The sequence below is a fragment of the Hippocampus comes genome, unplaced genomic scaffold (genome assembly GCF_001891065.2).
Source record: "Hippocampus comes isolate QL1 unplaced genomic scaffold, H_comes_QL1_v1.1 scaffold68, whole genome shotgun sequence".
NCBI classification, from domain to species: domain Eukaryota; kingdom Metazoa; phylum Chordata; class Actinopteri; order Syngnathiformes; family Syngnathidae; genus Hippocampus; species Hippocampus comes.
In genome coordinates, this window is record NW_017805625.1 from 5,949,914 (window position 1) to 5,967,321 (window position 17,408).

Consider the following 17,408-nt stretch of genomic DNA (forward strand, 5'->3'; position numbering starts at 1 on the left):
CGTGTCGAAACATAGCTTTGGTGGCTCTGTGATAGAGAAGGACATCCTTATCTGTCAAAGTGTATTTATTCATAAGTCGACGCGTTTGTCTTTTTTTCTGAGTACAGACCACAGACGTGGAAATTAAGAAGAAGCACTCTGGCTCTCTCATGGTATCTGTGGACCAGCTCAACTCCTCCTTCAAAGGAAAAGACCGCGCCAACAGTCAGATGAGCGTCGTCACCAACACTCTGTTAGAGGGTATATCAACAATTTTATATCATGGCTTGCCTATGTTGTGCTACATTCATGGTCTAGTGTAGCCTCATAAAACCAGAATTAGAAGTCAAACATCCAATGTCGGTTTTGTCGAGAAAAAGTTACTCCTCAGGTGTCCAGTTCATGCCACCTGTCACTTTTGCACTTTTCTTCCATCTTTGTAATTTTGCAGAATTGGAAGAATCTCAGCGGAAGTGCCCCCCCTGTTGGTACAAATTCGCCAACACGTTTCTGATCTGGGAGTGCCATCCCCACTGGCTGAAGATCAAGCATATAGTCTACTTGATTGTCATGGACCCATTTGTTGACTTGGCCATCACCATCTGCATTGTCCTCAACACCCTTTTCATGGCCATGGAGCACTATCCAATGACAGAACACTTTGAGGGCGTCCTCTTCGTAGGCAATCTGGTGAGAAGAAACGCATTTTCGTATTACTTCTTAATCGGCCCATTGCCGAGTTAGCGGAAATATTGCAAGTTTGCCCCTTTTGCGCATGCGTCAATTTGATATGTGCACTTAAGACCACACATTCATACTGTATATAGGGCTTTGATGGGGGCTCATTAAAGATTTAGCTCAGTTTTAATGTAGCCAGGCCGCATTCTCTCCAACTCATCGCATCCCCACTCATTTCAGGCTCCAATTTCCGTTGTGTCTTGCTTACCTCAACTTCTGCTGGAATGTCTTTGTTATACACTCATACCAAGCACTCGGTCTACAGCCTTGAAATAATGAGAGGGGAGAAAAAGCACCTTGTGTCTGACTGGCTGAATCTGTAGCAAACGGCCACTTCTGTCTGTCTGTCAGATAGCAACAGCCTTCTTTTGGCAATAGCCCTGACTCAGTGTCAGTGCAGGAAATTAGGTCAGCCTGGTGGAGGATGGTGCAGTATGACTCAGTGGGTGTTTCTCTTCACCACATGATTCTGTATTTATACGATACAATACAGTGCATCTTTATTTATAAAGTACTTTCACAACAGGTGCGGCTGTAACAAAGCGCTGTGATATAAAATTCTGCCAAATGTGAGTTATGTGACAAAAGTGTTTTCTGACCTGAATCTCATGAAATCATTTTTTCTATAGTGCACCATCAACTAATGCCCTGGCATGAATATTACATTTTTTCACTGGTCCTTGTCAATGGGAATCTAACAATCCCATGTCACACAACAGAAACATAACACATATCACTTTTTAAAAATACATAGAATTGTTATTTTAGTGCGCTCACAATGTTTGACAATGAGAGTGTGAGCATGGTGTACCCATACAGAGGTAATCCAAACTGTTCTGCTTGGTGGAAATGGGATTACTGGTAACCAAAATGTATTCAGAGATCAATACGGTGTGTGTCAGAAAAATCCCAAGAAAAGATATTCAGCAATTTCAAATCCAAAACACAAATAACAAGTTTTGAAATAATCCCTGTAATTGAACGCACTTCTTACGTGATCCTCAGCAGCTCCCTTGTCGCGACATTCTTGATCTTGTCCACATCTTCAAAACAGGTCTCCTTGATGACCCTCTCGAGCTTGGCAAAGAGGGAAAAAATAAATCACACAGCTCTAGATTGGGTTGCTTCACCGCGGCAGGGCATTGTGAGCGGGCGTGTTGTCATGGTGAAGCAGGCACTAGTTGTCAAATGCTGCATTATCCCTAGATGGATGTGTCATCGACTGGTTCACATTGATGGCGAACACTCTAGATATCACTTTTGTGACACCAATCCTGAAACTTTTCCATCACACCTTGTACAGCAGTGATATCTTGACCAACGCTTAACGTTGTATGCATTCTTGTTGTTGTTTGCATAACTTTCTTCATTCAAACCAATCTGATTTTCTCTGGGGGTCTGCAGGTTTTCACAGGCATCTTTGCTGGGGAGATGTTTGCCAAACTGGTCGCCATGGATCCCTACTACTACTTTCAAGAAGGATGGAATTGTTTTGATGGTTTTATTGTGACTCTGAGTTTAGTGGAGCTGGGACTCCAAGATGTGGAGGGTCTGTCCGTGCTCAGGTCCTTCCGATTGGTAAGTGGAAGCCTTCTTCTGTCCCCCCCTTTTCTGAACATTAGGCAGCTATGTGATCAATGAGGGATACAGGCAGGCATGATTGTCCAAACATTGGAGTAATTTTGTTTTCCCGTGTCTCTCGCAGTTGAGGGTGTTCAAACTTGCCAAATCATGGCCCACACTCAACATGTTGATCAAGATCATTGGTAATTCGGTGGGGGCGCTGGGTAATCTGACCCTGGTGCTGGCCATCATTGTCTTCATCTTCGCCGTGGTGGGCATGCAGCTGTTTGGCAAAAACTACAAAGACTGTGTGTGCAAGATCGCGGATGACTGTAAGCTGCCTCGCTGGCACATGCATGACTTCTTCCACTCCTTCCTGATTGTATTCAGAGTGTTGTGTGGGGAGTGGATTGAGACCATGTGGGATTGTATGGAGGTGGCGGGACAGACAATGTGCCTCACAGTCTTCATGATGGTCATGGTCATCGGGAACTTGGTGGTAAGTTGGAAAAAAAAAAAAGCTCTCCGAGTGACATCCTGTCGAAGCTTTTGAAAGACCGCAACCTATTGAAGTTTCAATCATTCATAGGTTTTGAACTTGTTCCTGGCTCTGTTGCTGAGCTCATTCAGTGCGGACAACCTCGCCGCCACAGATGATGACGGCGAGCCCAACAATCTCCAGCTCGCTGTCGCTCGCATCAAGATAGGCATTGCCTGGATCAAGGCCCACGTGCGTCTCTTGGTTGCCACGGTGCTCAAGAAGGTATGCAAAGACGTAGCGCGCTCAAATGTATCCCACCCTGCCTCCCCTAACTCTTTATGATATACTGTACTGTGATATACTGTATGTACCATAAAAGTCAGCAGATTCATCAATCAGGTTTCAATAATGAGGTCAGCTCAAATGAAACTCTTTTTGAATGGCATTTTAACTATGAGGACAAATGTACTCACACAAAAAAGTGGCTCACGTTCTTCTCACACACACACACACACACACACACACACACACACACACACACACACACACACACACACACACACACACACACACACACAAATTCTGTGGATACTGTGAGCTAAAGCTAAATGAAAAACAATGTGAATTTAACATTTACCAGATGTTTGAGTAACATGCCCGGGACATGCTTTTCTTAAAATAGCCTCAGGATTAAGGAATTAAAGCATACTTTATTCCCAATGTACTTATACTGCGAGAGCAATGCTATGTGGCTTTAGTTTACTTCATGACGAGGGGAAGTAGAGCTAGGAGAGGGCAACTTGTTGAGCCGGAGTCTAAAAAAAGCAAGTGCATGAAAGCTTCCACAATAGCAGCACGACACCCAATTACGTTTGTCATGTGGATCTGTGTATGTGGTGCATGCAACCGACTAATTGCCAGTGACAAATAGCCCCCTCCCCTCAATCTTCACCACCGCCATGACACCTTCACCCAACTATCAAGAATGTGCCGCAATAAGAAGTAAATGCAAACCTCTGTATCTAACATAACCCAGTGCAGCTCTGCTTACCTTTTGGCTTTGACGCATCATGTCAGAAAAGGTACAATCAGTAATTACAAAAAAAAATTAATAAAAAATAAAAAAACACCATAATTTGAGCCACAAAATGTAGACAGCAGGTTATGTGAAACAAATAATTTTTTTTGTCACTCTGACTTGCAGCCTGTCGAGGATGAACAAAAACCTCTGGATGAACTGTATGAGAAAAAGCTTAACTGCATAGCCAACCACTCGGTGGACATCAACCGTGAACTGGACTTTGCTAAAAATGGCAACGGTACCACCAGCGGCATCGGGAGCAGCGTCGGAAAGTACATGATTGATGAAGACTACATGTCCTTCATCCACAACCCCAACCTGACTGTGTGTGTTCCTATTGCCGTCGGAGAGTCGGACTTTGAAAACCTTAACACGGAGGACTTCAGCAGTGAATCAGATGTGGAGAACAGTAAGGATGTAAGTAGGACACACCAATGTGAGAATGGACAGCACAAGGTCAAGTATACAGTGGACTCCCACATACTTTTCCAATCGTAATTTTTTTTAAGGTGGCAACACTAGTGTTCAGTTTTTTTTTTTTTTTTTAATAGATATTACCCGGTCACCCCCCCCTCAGGGGATGTATCAGGTTTATGTTCCCTGAGCCTCTCGCTGCACCATAGCCAGCCACTGCAGGAAGCGACGCCACACAAAACTACCACCAACCAATCAGAAAAGCAACGACTTGTCCGGATGTTTGGAGAGCAAGCGAGATGAGAGCGAGCGCAGAAGCAGCTTTTTGCTGACAAATTCAAATTACAAAGTGCAGTGTCACTTGCCCATGAATTGAATTAGCTTTGCGTTTGCAGGTCCACAAACGTGTCGACTTTTAAGTTCGTAGCGTGCTGGTTTTGAATTCATTTCGATCAATTATCAGAGCAACTTATTGTGAGAGAGAAAATGAACACGTATGTGTTTTATCAGTGCCTTCAACTCGTTCAAACAAAAAAATCTGTTCATCTCTGCTGGATATTTATGAATACAGTGAAACTCCTCTACAGCGAAATCATGTTTGCAGCAAGAAATTTTTCACAACAGGGGGTTTTTCACTAAAGCAAATTTGATATCAGATGTAAACACACACACACACACACACACACACACACACACACACACACACACACGTATGTGTACTCTTTAATTTTATTCCAATAGTGCATAAGTATAAGCATAAACTTATTTGACACTTCACATAGTCAGTGTAGAAAGAACAAAAGGGAAAGAAATTGCGAAATTTACAATCAGCATTCACTTTCACTTACATAAATTTCTTGGATAATGTCTTTTATTTTGCTTCCTCCGTCTTTCATTTTGATCACTTTTACCCCCTCTTCCAGCGTCAGAGCTCTTCTTGTCTTAGCTGCTTGACATCCAAAGGTCCGTTTTGTAGCCATTTTAGCAATGCAACGTTCTTGCTGCGTCTGAAACTAACAATAACAAATACTTCCTGGACTACTGCGCACGTGTAAACCAGTATGGTGGTTGCTCTTGCTGTTTCCGAACGAAGCAGTAGAGGTCGCTGTTGGATTAGACTTCGTTGTAGTGAATCTCTTCGTGAGGCAAGAGCAGAGAAAAATATTTCGTATATCGCAACAGGGTTTTTTTTTCGTTGTATGGGGGGCAGGAGAGTGATAGTGGTGTTAATGCATGAAGATTTTTTTCACACTCGGGGGTATTTTCGCCTATGTGGGTTTCGTTGTAGAGGAGTTTCACTGTACAGCACAATAACAGTATTAAAGCATTCGTCTAATTGCTTCCTTTTGATTCTACGCTAAGAAGTAGAGCGTCACGGCGAGTTTTGATCACTGCGCAGTATGCAATACTACAACACTTAGAGCATAGTAGCAATAAATCAAGTGATTCATCCAAACACATATTGGCCTTATTTAAAATGACTGCACTCCTCACCCGCGTAAGTGTCTGTGTTTGGGCCTTTCTCCTAGCTGGATGACACCAGTTCATCTGAGGGCAGCACAATAGACATTAAGCCTGACGTGGAGGAGGTGGCAGTCGTGGAGGTTGTGGAGGAGTACCTTGACCCGGAGGCCTGCTGGACAGACGGTATGTGGTATAAACACCGTCGGGGAAGATTGATTGGCCATTTCAGTGACACACATTGAACGGTTCGCCTCCCGATTTGTCATCCAGAATGTGTGGCAAAATACAAGTGCTGTGATGTTCCCATCACTCACGGCTGGGGGAAGCACTGGTGGTTCCTGAGGAAGACCTGCTATCTGATTGTGGAACACAACTGGTTTGAAACACTCATCATCTTCATGATCTTACTTAGCAGTGGAGCTCTGGTAAGCTACTAATGCTATCTGTTTGTTACGCTTAAAAATCACATCAGGGGGAGTCTGCAGTTTCCTGCATTGTTGTTCATGATGGCGTGGGATTGAAAATTGTAAATAGTCGTCACAGAAAATGCTGTCCAATGAAATAACAGCGCTAGAAATACTAAGCTAGCGTTAGCGCTGTAAACAAGCCTACTTGATCTTGATAGCTTGACTTATTGATATGAAAGTGTTACTACAACACGAAATGTTATGACCGTACTTTGAAGTTTTATTTTCCGGAACGTGAAATCAATTAAAAATCTAATTGAGGCAACCAAAAAAAAAAAAAACTTACCTGAAGAGCAGAAATGTTCTGTCCCTCTTTGCATGTTCTTCTGAAGGCATAGCGGTTTCTTAAAAATTAAATTGAAGGTAAAATATGGGTCCAGAGTAGACGGACTAGTGATTTTTATTTTTTTTTTTGGGGGTGGGGGGGAACTGCAAACTGCCCCTTCAAATAAATTTTATTTAAGGGAATGCACCAGTTGGGCAGGGTCTGTTGCGCTCCTTTGATAAACCCTTTCATGCACCCTGTAACCTGATAACATGATGAGATGTCCACTTTAGTAACCCCTGAAAGGGTTAAAGGCAAATCATCCTTTCTATGAGATGTACAAGGAAGACCAACTCCTGCTTTTGCTTGACAGCTGCTTCTTATACATTCTGATTGTTGCTAATGGACAGCCACACAGCCGCCTTAATGCTTTAATACGACAAAATCCAGTTTCGCGTCGCAACTTTCCGGAGGAGGCCTGTGGCCAAATGAAAACACTTAAATGCTGTCGAGTATTCACTTGCAATGCAAAAGAAATGGTGCAAAGTTGGTCTTCCTTCCTCTTTCTCCATGATACATAACAAATGCAACGTGGCCATATTAACAAACTATCTACGATCTAAACTATCCGTTTTAAATGAATGTAACAGTTTAGAAATACAAACAACTACTTAACACACGGTCATGAGAATAGAATGTGGGTAGAAATGCCGAAAAAGATCACAGTCCATGCGGCATATGTAAAACTTGTCGACTGCTTTCGTAGGCCTTTGAGGACGTCTACATTGAGCAGAGGAAGACCATCCGTATTATTCTGGAGTACGCCGATCGCGTTTTCACCTACATTTTCATTTTGGAGATGTTGCTGAAGTGGGTGGCTTACGGCTTTGTCAAGTACTTCACCAACGCCTGGTGCTGGTTGGACTTCTTCATTGTGGATGTAAGTACATTTGTGTGCGAGTTGCAGAAATCAACAATGTAGGCAGTATTGCCCACTGTCATCTTTTTAGTGCGCTATTCCTTGACTTAAGCTTCGGACTACTGAATGTTGTATTTTGAAATATGCATCGTCACGACCTTTCCATCATGTTGATGGCGCGTGTTGCAGCAGGATTTTTTTTTTTTTTTTGCCTTGTTGTGGGGATTCATACATAATGTATTCACTACTCACAACAAGTTAGGGATTTTCGTCTTTGGCTGAAATCTCAGAGTGAACTTTAAATGCACTCTAACCTTTAGAGTTTTTAACTTAATTTGACTTTCTCTCTGTTACTCTGTTTTAGGATTGCCAACGTTCAATCGTTTCTTCTTTTTTATTTTTTTTAATGGAGCTAGGGAGTTCAAAATCGAAGGCCTTGTGGAACAAGTGTGGTTTCAACCATATTTCGAAGCCTTTTTTGAGTCTCCCAAATACCAAGTCATTCCAAATTGTGCTGTCACATGAACAGTTCTTCACATTTCATGCAACTCTCTGCTCTAATGTCTTGTCTCTCACAGCAGGTGCCTCGCCCGTATGCACTTTAAGTTAAAGCGTGACAGAGGGTCCACGGTAAGGCTTGTGTTGCTGTGCTGGGACTCTCACAGGTTCTTCTGTGCCCACCCCGAAACTCCTCAATCTTCCGCATTCTTCTCTTTGTCCTTTTTAAGTGAGACGTCCTCTGGTATTGAAACCGTATTGTTTTGTACCTGTCTGTATGTTATCGTGTCCTATTGGTTGAGTGTCTGTGAGAACATCCCTCCTCCGATTATTTTCTCCCTTGGTTGGACTCTTTTTATCTTTTCTCCCTCTCACTTGCGCCAACCACAAGTTTCTTTCCAGGTGTGCCATCGAGCTGGTCGTCGCTCGACTCGCTTGCCAAACTACCCCCCCCCCCAAAAAAAAAAAACAGACGAAAGCTCGGGTTTGATACAATTAATTGAGCAAAAGTTACATAGGTGTATCTACACAGAAGCTGCAGTTCATGTGTGTCGATTGATGTTTTGACAATTCCAGTCCGAGTAGGGCCCGACCTTCTCGCTCTGTCCCCTCTAACCATGTGGGTCCTCTCTTCCTCTGCTCTGTCCCCCTGTCTGTCCCTATCTGTGTAGGTGTCAATAGTCAGCCTTATAGCTAATGCCTTGGGCTTCTCCGATCTTGGCCCAATTAAGTCACTCAGGACACTGAGGGCCTTGCGACCCCTCAGGGCCCTGTCACGTTTTGAAGGGATGAGGGTAAGGCCCAAGATACCAGGCGGCTTGTGCTTCTGCATGCCGATGGAAGAAAAGGCTAGAAAATGACATGGAGCAAATTGTAAACCTTTTTTTTTTTTTGTTTTTGCATGGACGCAGATCATCTCCGATGGTCAAACTACTTCTATAAACATCCTATATGATCAAAAGAAACTCCAAACTGGCTTGTGCATGAACTTGGTTGCTGCTCCCCTAAATAATACATGACAGTTTCCAGCGAAATCTTTTGATAGATGTTCTGAGCCTGATTCAGTGATGAAAGAGGGGGCGGGTGGGGCTTCTCACAATTGTTGTTGGGGCCAAAGGGGAAACAAATGTGTTAGGCTCAGAAGCTTCTGCCTGTTCGCTCCGTCACCAAATGTGCTGTTCACTGATCTTAATGGCAGTTTGGCTTTGGTTATCGCCACACTGGAAGACCACCAAACTTCTGGTTGCATATGCTCCCCTGTCCCGTTCATCCTTGCTCGGCATCCATCTCATGGCTATTCATACGGATGCATCGTGTCGTGTTTGGCAAGCTCTTAGCGTTCCTGTGTGTGCCTCCCGAGTTTTTGTTGTTTTTGTTTTTCATATTTTAGCTTTCTTTTTCAAGGAGTATTAGGTCAACACCCAAAAGGAAAATTATGAGAATAAAGTTGTTACCAGGATAAAGTCTGGTGTCCGGTGAATTGGGCATAAACTAGCTACAACAGAAAACCCTGGCTTTACTTACAGTATAATTAAGGTCAGATTTAAGGAGACGTAATACAAGGGACACAGATAGCAAAAAGTAAAATATGCTATATTTTACTTTAAGCTAGCATCTCTATTGTTAAAATATTAAAATCCTATATTTCTACCACTTTTAACCAATACGGTGCTACAGATCTCTGATTTAATGCATGAAAATTTAGAATTTTCCTTCTCTTTATGACGTAAGAAAAAATGACATTTTTTGTCATCATATTTCAATTTTGTTTTTCTCAAATTAGCACTTTATTTTGATAGTACGACAACTTACTTCTCATAGTATTATACTTTGTGTGTGTGTGTGTGTGTGTGTGTGTGTGTGTGTGTGTGTGTGTGTGTGTGTGTGTGTGTGTGGCCCTAATGCTCTTTGGTTGTGTAATCACAGAGCCTGTGTCGATTAAAATGCACATTCGAGTCGTCTCTTGATTATGCGAATTGCTTTAATTGATTTTGTACAACTTCTAACAATGTTTATACACTGGATTAAAGGTTTTCATGTTACCTACAAATTGCTGTAGCTCCTGCAAATTTTTTTTAATTTTTTTTTTTTTTTTATCAAGACCAACAAATATTTTTGAGTGCAATCTGAGCATGAACCGCAAAATTTTGTTTGGATTTAGCTAGTTGCATGTCAAAGAGGTGAAACGCTAGATTTCAATACAGACATCTGATTACGTGTGTTCAAAAATCGATACAGTACCAACCACTGGACAGGCTACATATGTGGAAAACTATAAATCGGATCATAAAGGAAACGACCTCCTTCGTCTGATTTGTTTGGGTAAAAATTCCGAGTTGCAGCAACCTGGAATTCGACCTGACAATGAAATAATTCATTGGCCAATGAAATAAATCATGGCGGACAATTTAGGAAGTCATTACTTATTACTTATATACATATAAAAGGAAATTGCCAAGAAATAACCTTGCCCGTTATTTCGAGAGACCACTGCAAACATTTTGCCTTGTGTGCATTTCAATCTATACGTGTGTTGACGTCCTCAGCGTTTGTGTGAGTTGGTCAGCGCAAAACGCACGTGATTTGAGCGTGTCCTCACTTCTTCTCCTCAGGTGGTGGTGAACGCCTTGGTTGGGGCCATTCCATCCATTATGAACGTGCTCCTGGTGTGTCTCATCTTCTGGCTGATCTTCAGCATCATGGGCGTGAACCTCTTTGCTGGGAAGTACTACTTCTGCTACAATGACACGCAAGAGGAAATGTTCCATCCCAACGAGGTGAACAACCGAACGCAGTGTTTTGCGCTCATGAACGACAACCACTCTGAAGTCAGGTGGAAAAATGTCAAGATCAACTTTGACAATGTGGGGGCGGGCTACCTGGCCCTCCTGCAAGTGGTGAGTGGGGTGCTTTCGACGCGTTGTCTCTCCCGGCGCCAAAGTGTTTTCTCACATGCTACGTCTCAACCTTGCAGGCAACATTCAAAGGGTGGATGGACATTATGTATGCGGCAATAGATTCGAGAAAGGTAGGGCTGTTCGCTGGTTTGTAACACTTTAGGATTTTGTCATTGTCGTTACTTTTGATTTAGTTTTGACTTTTTTTTTTTTTTAGAGTGGGTTTGTTAGGTTTTTTTTTCACTTTTTTAATGCTCCTTTAGCTTTGTTTTTTTTTTAAATTAGTTTTAGTATTAGTTTTGTTTTGGTTTTTCATATAGAAATGGAGTATGTGTCAAATCCAAGATAAAATTAAATAAAAGCTATCGGATAATAATGTAAACTCCAATTCCCAAATGGCCTTCCTTCTTCTGGATGGCCATGCGGTCATACTGAAATAAAAATTTTTAAAATAAACCATGAATGTTCATCTATGAAATTACAGTAGTTGACAAAGTCGAAAACAAAGGACATTTTTGCTATAATTATAATTCGTTTTAGTTTGTGTTTTTTTAAGCACTCTTGCTTTTACATGATTCCATTTACGAAAATGTCTTGTAATTTTAGTTTGATTTCTTTTGTCAGGTTTCGTTAATTTTAAAAACCTTTCCAATGATTCATGTTCCCTTTTGCAACTTTCTAGGTGGAGGATCAACCGCTGTATGAGGACAACTTATACATGTACATCTACTTTGTCATCTTTATTATCTTTGGTTCATTCTTCACCCTAAACCTCTTCATTGGTGTCATCATCGATAACTTCAACCAGCAAAAGAAAAAGATAAGTTGAATTTTCCTCGCTTGTGCACCTTCTTGTCTACTTCACGATTGTAACCGCATTGTTTTTGCCCCTTTACTTTGGCGGTCAGGATATATTCATGACGGAAGAACAGAAGAAATACTACAATGCCATGAAGAAACTCGGCTCAAAAAAACCACAAAAGCCTATACCCAGACCACAGGTAAAAAACCAATCCATCAATAATAAAAGCAAGTCTTTGCAAGTGCATTTTCTGCTAAAATTGCTTTTAAACTTTTTTTTTGGTTTCAGAACAAAATCCAAGGAATGGTTTTTGACTTTGTGACCCAGCAAGTGTTTGACATCTCCATCATGATCCTCATCTGCCTCAACATGGTCACCATGATGGTGGAGACAGACGATCAGTCAAAAGAGACCGAGTATGTGCTTTACTGGGTCAACTTCATCTTCATCGTTGTCTTCACCGGCGAGTTTTTACTGAAGCTCTTTGCGCTGCGTCACTACTACTTTACCAACGGCTGGAACATCTTTGACGTTGTGGTTGTCATCCTCTCCATCGTGGGCAAGTATTCACAAGAGTTGTTGTGCACGTGTGAAGTATTTCGATTGGAATTTGTCAAATAGACTTGAGGTCTTTCTTTTCTCTCGTCTCCTTTTGATTTCAACAGAACCGTCAACCTCCAGCTCGTTTTGATCCTTAGCAGGATAAATAGATTAGAGAGTGGATTAATTATTATTTCATAGCGTTAATAATCCCCTACCCTTCTTCCCTGCAGTTGACTGAATAAACACCCCCAGCCACTATATGAGGAACTACAGTATTCACAAAAGTATTACAGTTCATTTAAAAGGACAACATACGGTATGGTGTACCACAGGGGTCAATGTGAAGACTTTTGATCATTCTCCTGATGACACCAATGAACAGATTAAGCTGAATCTCAAATGGCATTAAATTGGTTACAAATATTTAGCATTCTTGTCAATGGAGAATACATGCTCTATATCAGGGATAGGGAACTCCGGTTCCTCGAGAGCCAAATCCTGTTTTAGATCCCTCCCTACAACACACCTGATTCAAAGGATCAGTTCATCAGCAAGCTCTGGAGAGTCCCAAAACCATCATGAACAATTGAACCAGGTGTGTTGGAGAAGGGAGGGATCTAAAACAGGCAGGATATGGCTCTCGAGGAACCAGAGTTCCCTACCCCTGCTCTATCTTGTTTATAGCTATCCAATCACAAACCAGCGGTTGCTAGGAAACGTCACAGGGGGGTCATTGGGAATTTACAGTTCAAGGAAGTTCAAGTGCTGTTTTTAGTGACGTAATATTATGCCTGTCTATTTTTGGTCCCTTCACCTGTAGGAATGTTCCTCGCCGACTTGATCGAGAAGTACTTTGTGTCGCCAACACTATTCAGGGTGATCCGATTGGCTCGTATCGGGCGAATCCTGCGCCTCATTAAGGGCGCCAAAGGCATCCGAACGCTTCTCTTCGCCCTGATGATGTCACTCCCGGCCTTGTTTAACATCGGCCTGCTGCTTTTCCTGGTCATGTTCATTTTCTCCATCTTCGGCATGTCCAACTTCGGCTACGTAAAACACGGGGCCGGGATCGACGACATGTACAACTTTGAGACCTTCGGCAACAGCATGATCATCTTGTTTATGATTACCACGTCAGCTGGCTGGGACGGCCTGCTGTTGCCCATTCTTAACTACCCTCCGGACTGCGACCCCTTGCTGGAGAATTCTGGCACTCCTTCAACTGGAGACTGCGGCAACCCATCCGTGGGCATCTTCTTCTTTGTCATGTACATCATCATTTCTTTCCTCATCGTGGTCAACATGTACATCGCCATCATTCTGGAGAACTTCAGCGTGGCCACGGAGGAGAGCGCTGACCCGCTCAGCGAGGATGACTTTGAGACCTTCTATGAAATTTGGGAGAAGTTTGACCCCACTGCCTCCCAGTTCATCACTTACGCCAAGCTTTCCGACTTTGCGGACGCACTTGAACACCCGCTGCGAGTCCCCAAGCCCAACACCATTGAACTCATCGCTATGGACATGCCAATGGTGAGCGGGGACCGCATACACTGCCTGGACATCCTCTTTGCCTTCACCAAACGCGTGCTGGGCGACAGCGGTGAGTTGGACATGTTGAGGCAGCAAATGGAGGAGCGATTTGTGGCGGCCAATCCCTCCAAGGTCTCTTACGAGCCCATCACCACCACTCTGAGGCGCAAGCAGGAGGACGTGTCCGCCCGAATCATCCAGAGGGCCTATCGCGCCTACTTGGCGAGGAGGGGTTTCGTTTGCAAGCGCATCCCAACCAACAACAGAGTGGAGAACGGCGGCAACAATCAGGAACAAGAGAAGGAAGCCACGCCCTCCACCGCCTCCCTGCCCTCGTACGATAGCGTCACCAAACCCGACAAGGAGAAGGACGACGACAACGAGGGCAAGGGAGGGAGGAACGAGAGAGGAAGAAACCTAAAGGACGTCAGGGAATCCAAATGTTAAGGCGATGGGATAGTAATAATCACGCAAATAACACCACAAATTATAACACGAGGAAAATCACACGCGCACGGATGTACAGATTATTTCATTTGCAAGACAGAAAAGAATCCGTTGTTTAGTTGCAGGCTTCTGAGGGGAGCGCTCACACCGTTGACAGCTTTGAAGGCTCTTGAACTCCTCTCCTAATCAGCTGGGACGTCATTGTATCTCGATGAGTCCCGTCCACAGAGGAGACGAGGAGCTCCAAACGAAGGACAGAACGATGAGGAACTCTTGCCAGAGTTGCACTGCGCAAGGACTGGAATGTCTCTCAGAGCAAACTGCGGTTGCGTGAAAGACACAAATCGGCGAGCGCATCAGGAGTATTTTCCTTTTGTTCAAGCTAGAAATTGTTCATGTGAGCAGTAAAAATGCAAACCAATATAAAAGGAACACTATTTATCGTTTTGCCCATGCTACTTAACTCCCATTATTTATACCCACGTCCGATTTTTTTTTTTTTTTCGTTTGGAACATGGACTTTCACACCAATTTGTTCAGGGTCTGTCTATTACGGGGGTGAACTCAGGCCAAGGGCTTACGTACATTTACTCAGAACAATTTCCAAAACAACTACATAGGTAATTGTGCTTGTTCGATGCATAGAAATGATTTGCATGATGGCATGTTTTTTGACCAGAACTCTTGCATGAACTTTTCACGGTCCACAAGACACTAACACTACAGTGGCGCGATACGAGGGTCGATCATCCGAAACGGAAACCTTGTCTCATCACTCAAGACATCACAACTGTTGCCTCTATAAATAGACTGGAAAATGCTGGTACATTAAAACACGCGCGCTAGTGGATCGCAGTTGTAGTGTGAATACTTATTTGCTGCTCTCGAAGATGTGCAAAGAGCGATGAAGGACGCGATGTCAGAAAATCAGAAGCTTATATTTAACGTTTCTATGCACCTGTGTAACGCTCCATTTGCTTTTATTGTTTATAAGTGGTCAGTAGGGATTTTACAAGTTTGGCCTTTTTTTTTTTTCTTTTATTGGTGATGCATTTCCTCTCCGAAAGGGCTGAGAGGAGATCTGAAGCTTATTCACGCGAGTGTGTGTGCGTGTGTGCGTTCTTCCCCTTGTTTTCTCGTTTTTATAAGCCTCATTTCAGAAGAGGGAAACATGTTTGTCCGATATAAATTGAGTCACGAGAAAGGCGACCATTGGAGTGTGTGGCGAAGCCAAAGAGATCCGCCTTGTTTGTTCTTCACCGGTGAAGAGGGTTTGCGTTTATGACTAAATGTCCATTCATTTTTGATGACACTGTTTCATTTTTCTCTAAACAGAGACCCGAGAATTGTATGCAATGCTTGAAAAAAAAAATCCTCCCCTTTTTTCTCAGGAGATATTATACTCGAGCTCTGCTACACAATGCAAGTGAATGTGACGGCTGCATTTATTAAATCACATTTTACGCCTTTGGTTTTAATGCTGGGATGATGATGATGATGGGAAACCGGCAGCCTTGTTTCAATAGGAGTCATGGTCCATTTTGTTGTAGGACTTCCTGCTTATGACGCGTAGAATTATAGGGCTAGAAGCATCTCAGTGAAAAAGAACCCTTTTTTTTTTTTTTTTTTTGCTCTCGCTTGCAGAGGCGCTGGTTAAATTCATAGTGGATTGCATTTAGGAGGACGTCATTGTGGATTCAATTCAATTCTTCATTCATGTCTGGAAAACAAAAATAACCAGATTCACCCCAGTAGTACGTACACACAGGAATCACTGGGAGGCGATGTTGCAGATTTGTACGATTTTACACACGCTCTGACCCTATCCGCGCCGCACTCAATATCAAATAATTATCAGAGCACTGGACGTTATCTCACGGTGCGAGCACACATGCCGCAGCAGAGCTTAAGCGCTGTACAGTGATGTCACTTCCTGTTTATGGATGGATAAACCCCCCCATTCCCATGTGTTCCCAAGTCCTGCAAATGGTCCACTTGCTGCATGTGCGCTCCAAAATCAATGTGGGTGTTGACCTAATAAAACCATGACTGATAAGCATAAAAATTCTCTCTACCCTCATCGTGTATGTAAGAGGTACTCCATTCTCAAAAGTGGATTCATTTGAAAGAAGAAAAAAAAAGTATAAACTTTGTTCGAAAGCAGAAAAATGAACATTCATGAGAACCTAATGCATTTATTTTGATGGCATGCGTAGGGTTTTTTTTTGTAAATACTGGACTACGTAAAAAACAAACAAACAAACAAACAAACCACGACAACTATTAATCTTACACGTAAATATAAATAAGCATAAATAGAATGGCTCCCAGCTTCTGACCCGTCACACTCGTTAGGCTGTGACATGTTTGTCAGAGTAGACTTTTTTTATTCACTTTTCACACAAAAAAGGGATTAATGGAAAAGAATCTATATTGCTAATCAATACCTTCATATACAGAGCTATATTGTGTGTGTATATATATATATATATATATATATATATATATACACACACACACACACACACACACACACACACACACACGCACACATACACACACACTGTATGTATATTAGAACAATGTTTGTGATGCAACTCGCCTGTCCACTCTTTGCAAGGGTGTGAAACCACAATTTACCATGCAGCTTTCTTCGTGTGTATCGTCCTTCAATAACCAAAAACTGTGGCCCAACCAGCACCCAAAGGTGCCAGCGCGTAATGCATGGTGTTGCACTGGCTGCTTGCTGAGAATCGGGGAGCCTGGCTTGGTGGGAGGATTGCACTAACCAGCATACAGTTTTGTACGTTTGCGACAATGTTTTGCCCCTTATTTTCATTGTGCTCGCACGCATTCATAACGCTGTTTTCAAGTATGACCCTCACTTGTGTGTGAAGCGTTGGCGCAATACAACTGTCACCCTCCGCCATGTTTATCACACACTGATAGCACCTCCATTGCGATATGTGTAAAGACCCCAGGGTTGGTCGTCTCAGTTGCCTGTGTTTTTCTTTCTGGTGCAATATCCCTAAACGGCACGTGCCTTTTTAGCTTCCTATTTAGTCTCTCTTTGAAGTCGGCAACACGGAGTTTGAAATCCCCACTGGAGGGATTCAAAACAGAGCATGATAGTAGCAATGTATTCAGTCCAAAATGAACTGGTATATTGCTAACTCACCGTGTACGTTAGATTGTCTGGACTAACTTCATATTGTAGAATCATATAAAATGACAAATTCTCTCTCTCTCTGTCTCTCTCTCTCTCTCTCTCTCTCTCACTCACTCTCTGTTGATCGTTGTCCCCTATGTTCAGTTTA

The 17,408-nt window shown here is 42.8% G+C and overlaps 1 protein-coding gene across 1 annotated transcript in view; it reads left to right on the top strand.

Moving 5' to 3' along the window:
* scn8ab (sodium channel, voltage gated, type VIII, alpha subunit b) overlaps positions 1-16,215 on the top strand; it is a 41,162-nt gene extending 24,947 nt beyond the window's left edge. The window contains exons 13-28 of the mRNA XM_019880483.1: positions 103-240; positions 431-669; positions 2,122-2,295; positions 2,423-2,779; positions 2,870-3,043; positions 3,966-4,259; positions 5,786-5,903; positions 5,991-6,145; positions 7,219-7,392; positions 8,541-8,663; positions 10,482-10,766; positions 10,844-10,897; positions 11,449-11,586; positions 11,663-11,767; positions 11,857-12,127; positions 12,932-16,215. Coding sequence (XP_019736042.1) covers positions 103-240; positions 431-669; positions 2,122-2,295; positions 2,423-2,779; positions 2,870-3,043; positions 3,966-4,259; positions 5,786-5,903; positions 5,991-6,145; positions 7,219-7,392; positions 8,541-8,663; positions 10,482-10,766; positions 10,844-10,897; positions 11,449-11,586; positions 11,663-11,767; positions 11,857-12,127; positions 12,932-14,091 — 3,959 coding nt within the window. The 3' untranslated portion in view covers positions 14,092-16,215. The remainder of the gene's footprint in view (positions 1-102; positions 241-430; positions 670-2,121; positions 2,296-2,422; positions 2,780-2,869; positions 3,044-3,965; positions 4,260-5,785; positions 5,904-5,990; positions 6,146-7,218; positions 7,393-8,540; positions 8,664-10,481; positions 10,767-10,843; positions 10,898-11,448; positions 11,587-11,662; positions 11,768-11,856; positions 12,128-12,931) is intronic.
* Positions 16,216-17,408: the final 1,193 nt, after the last annotated feature.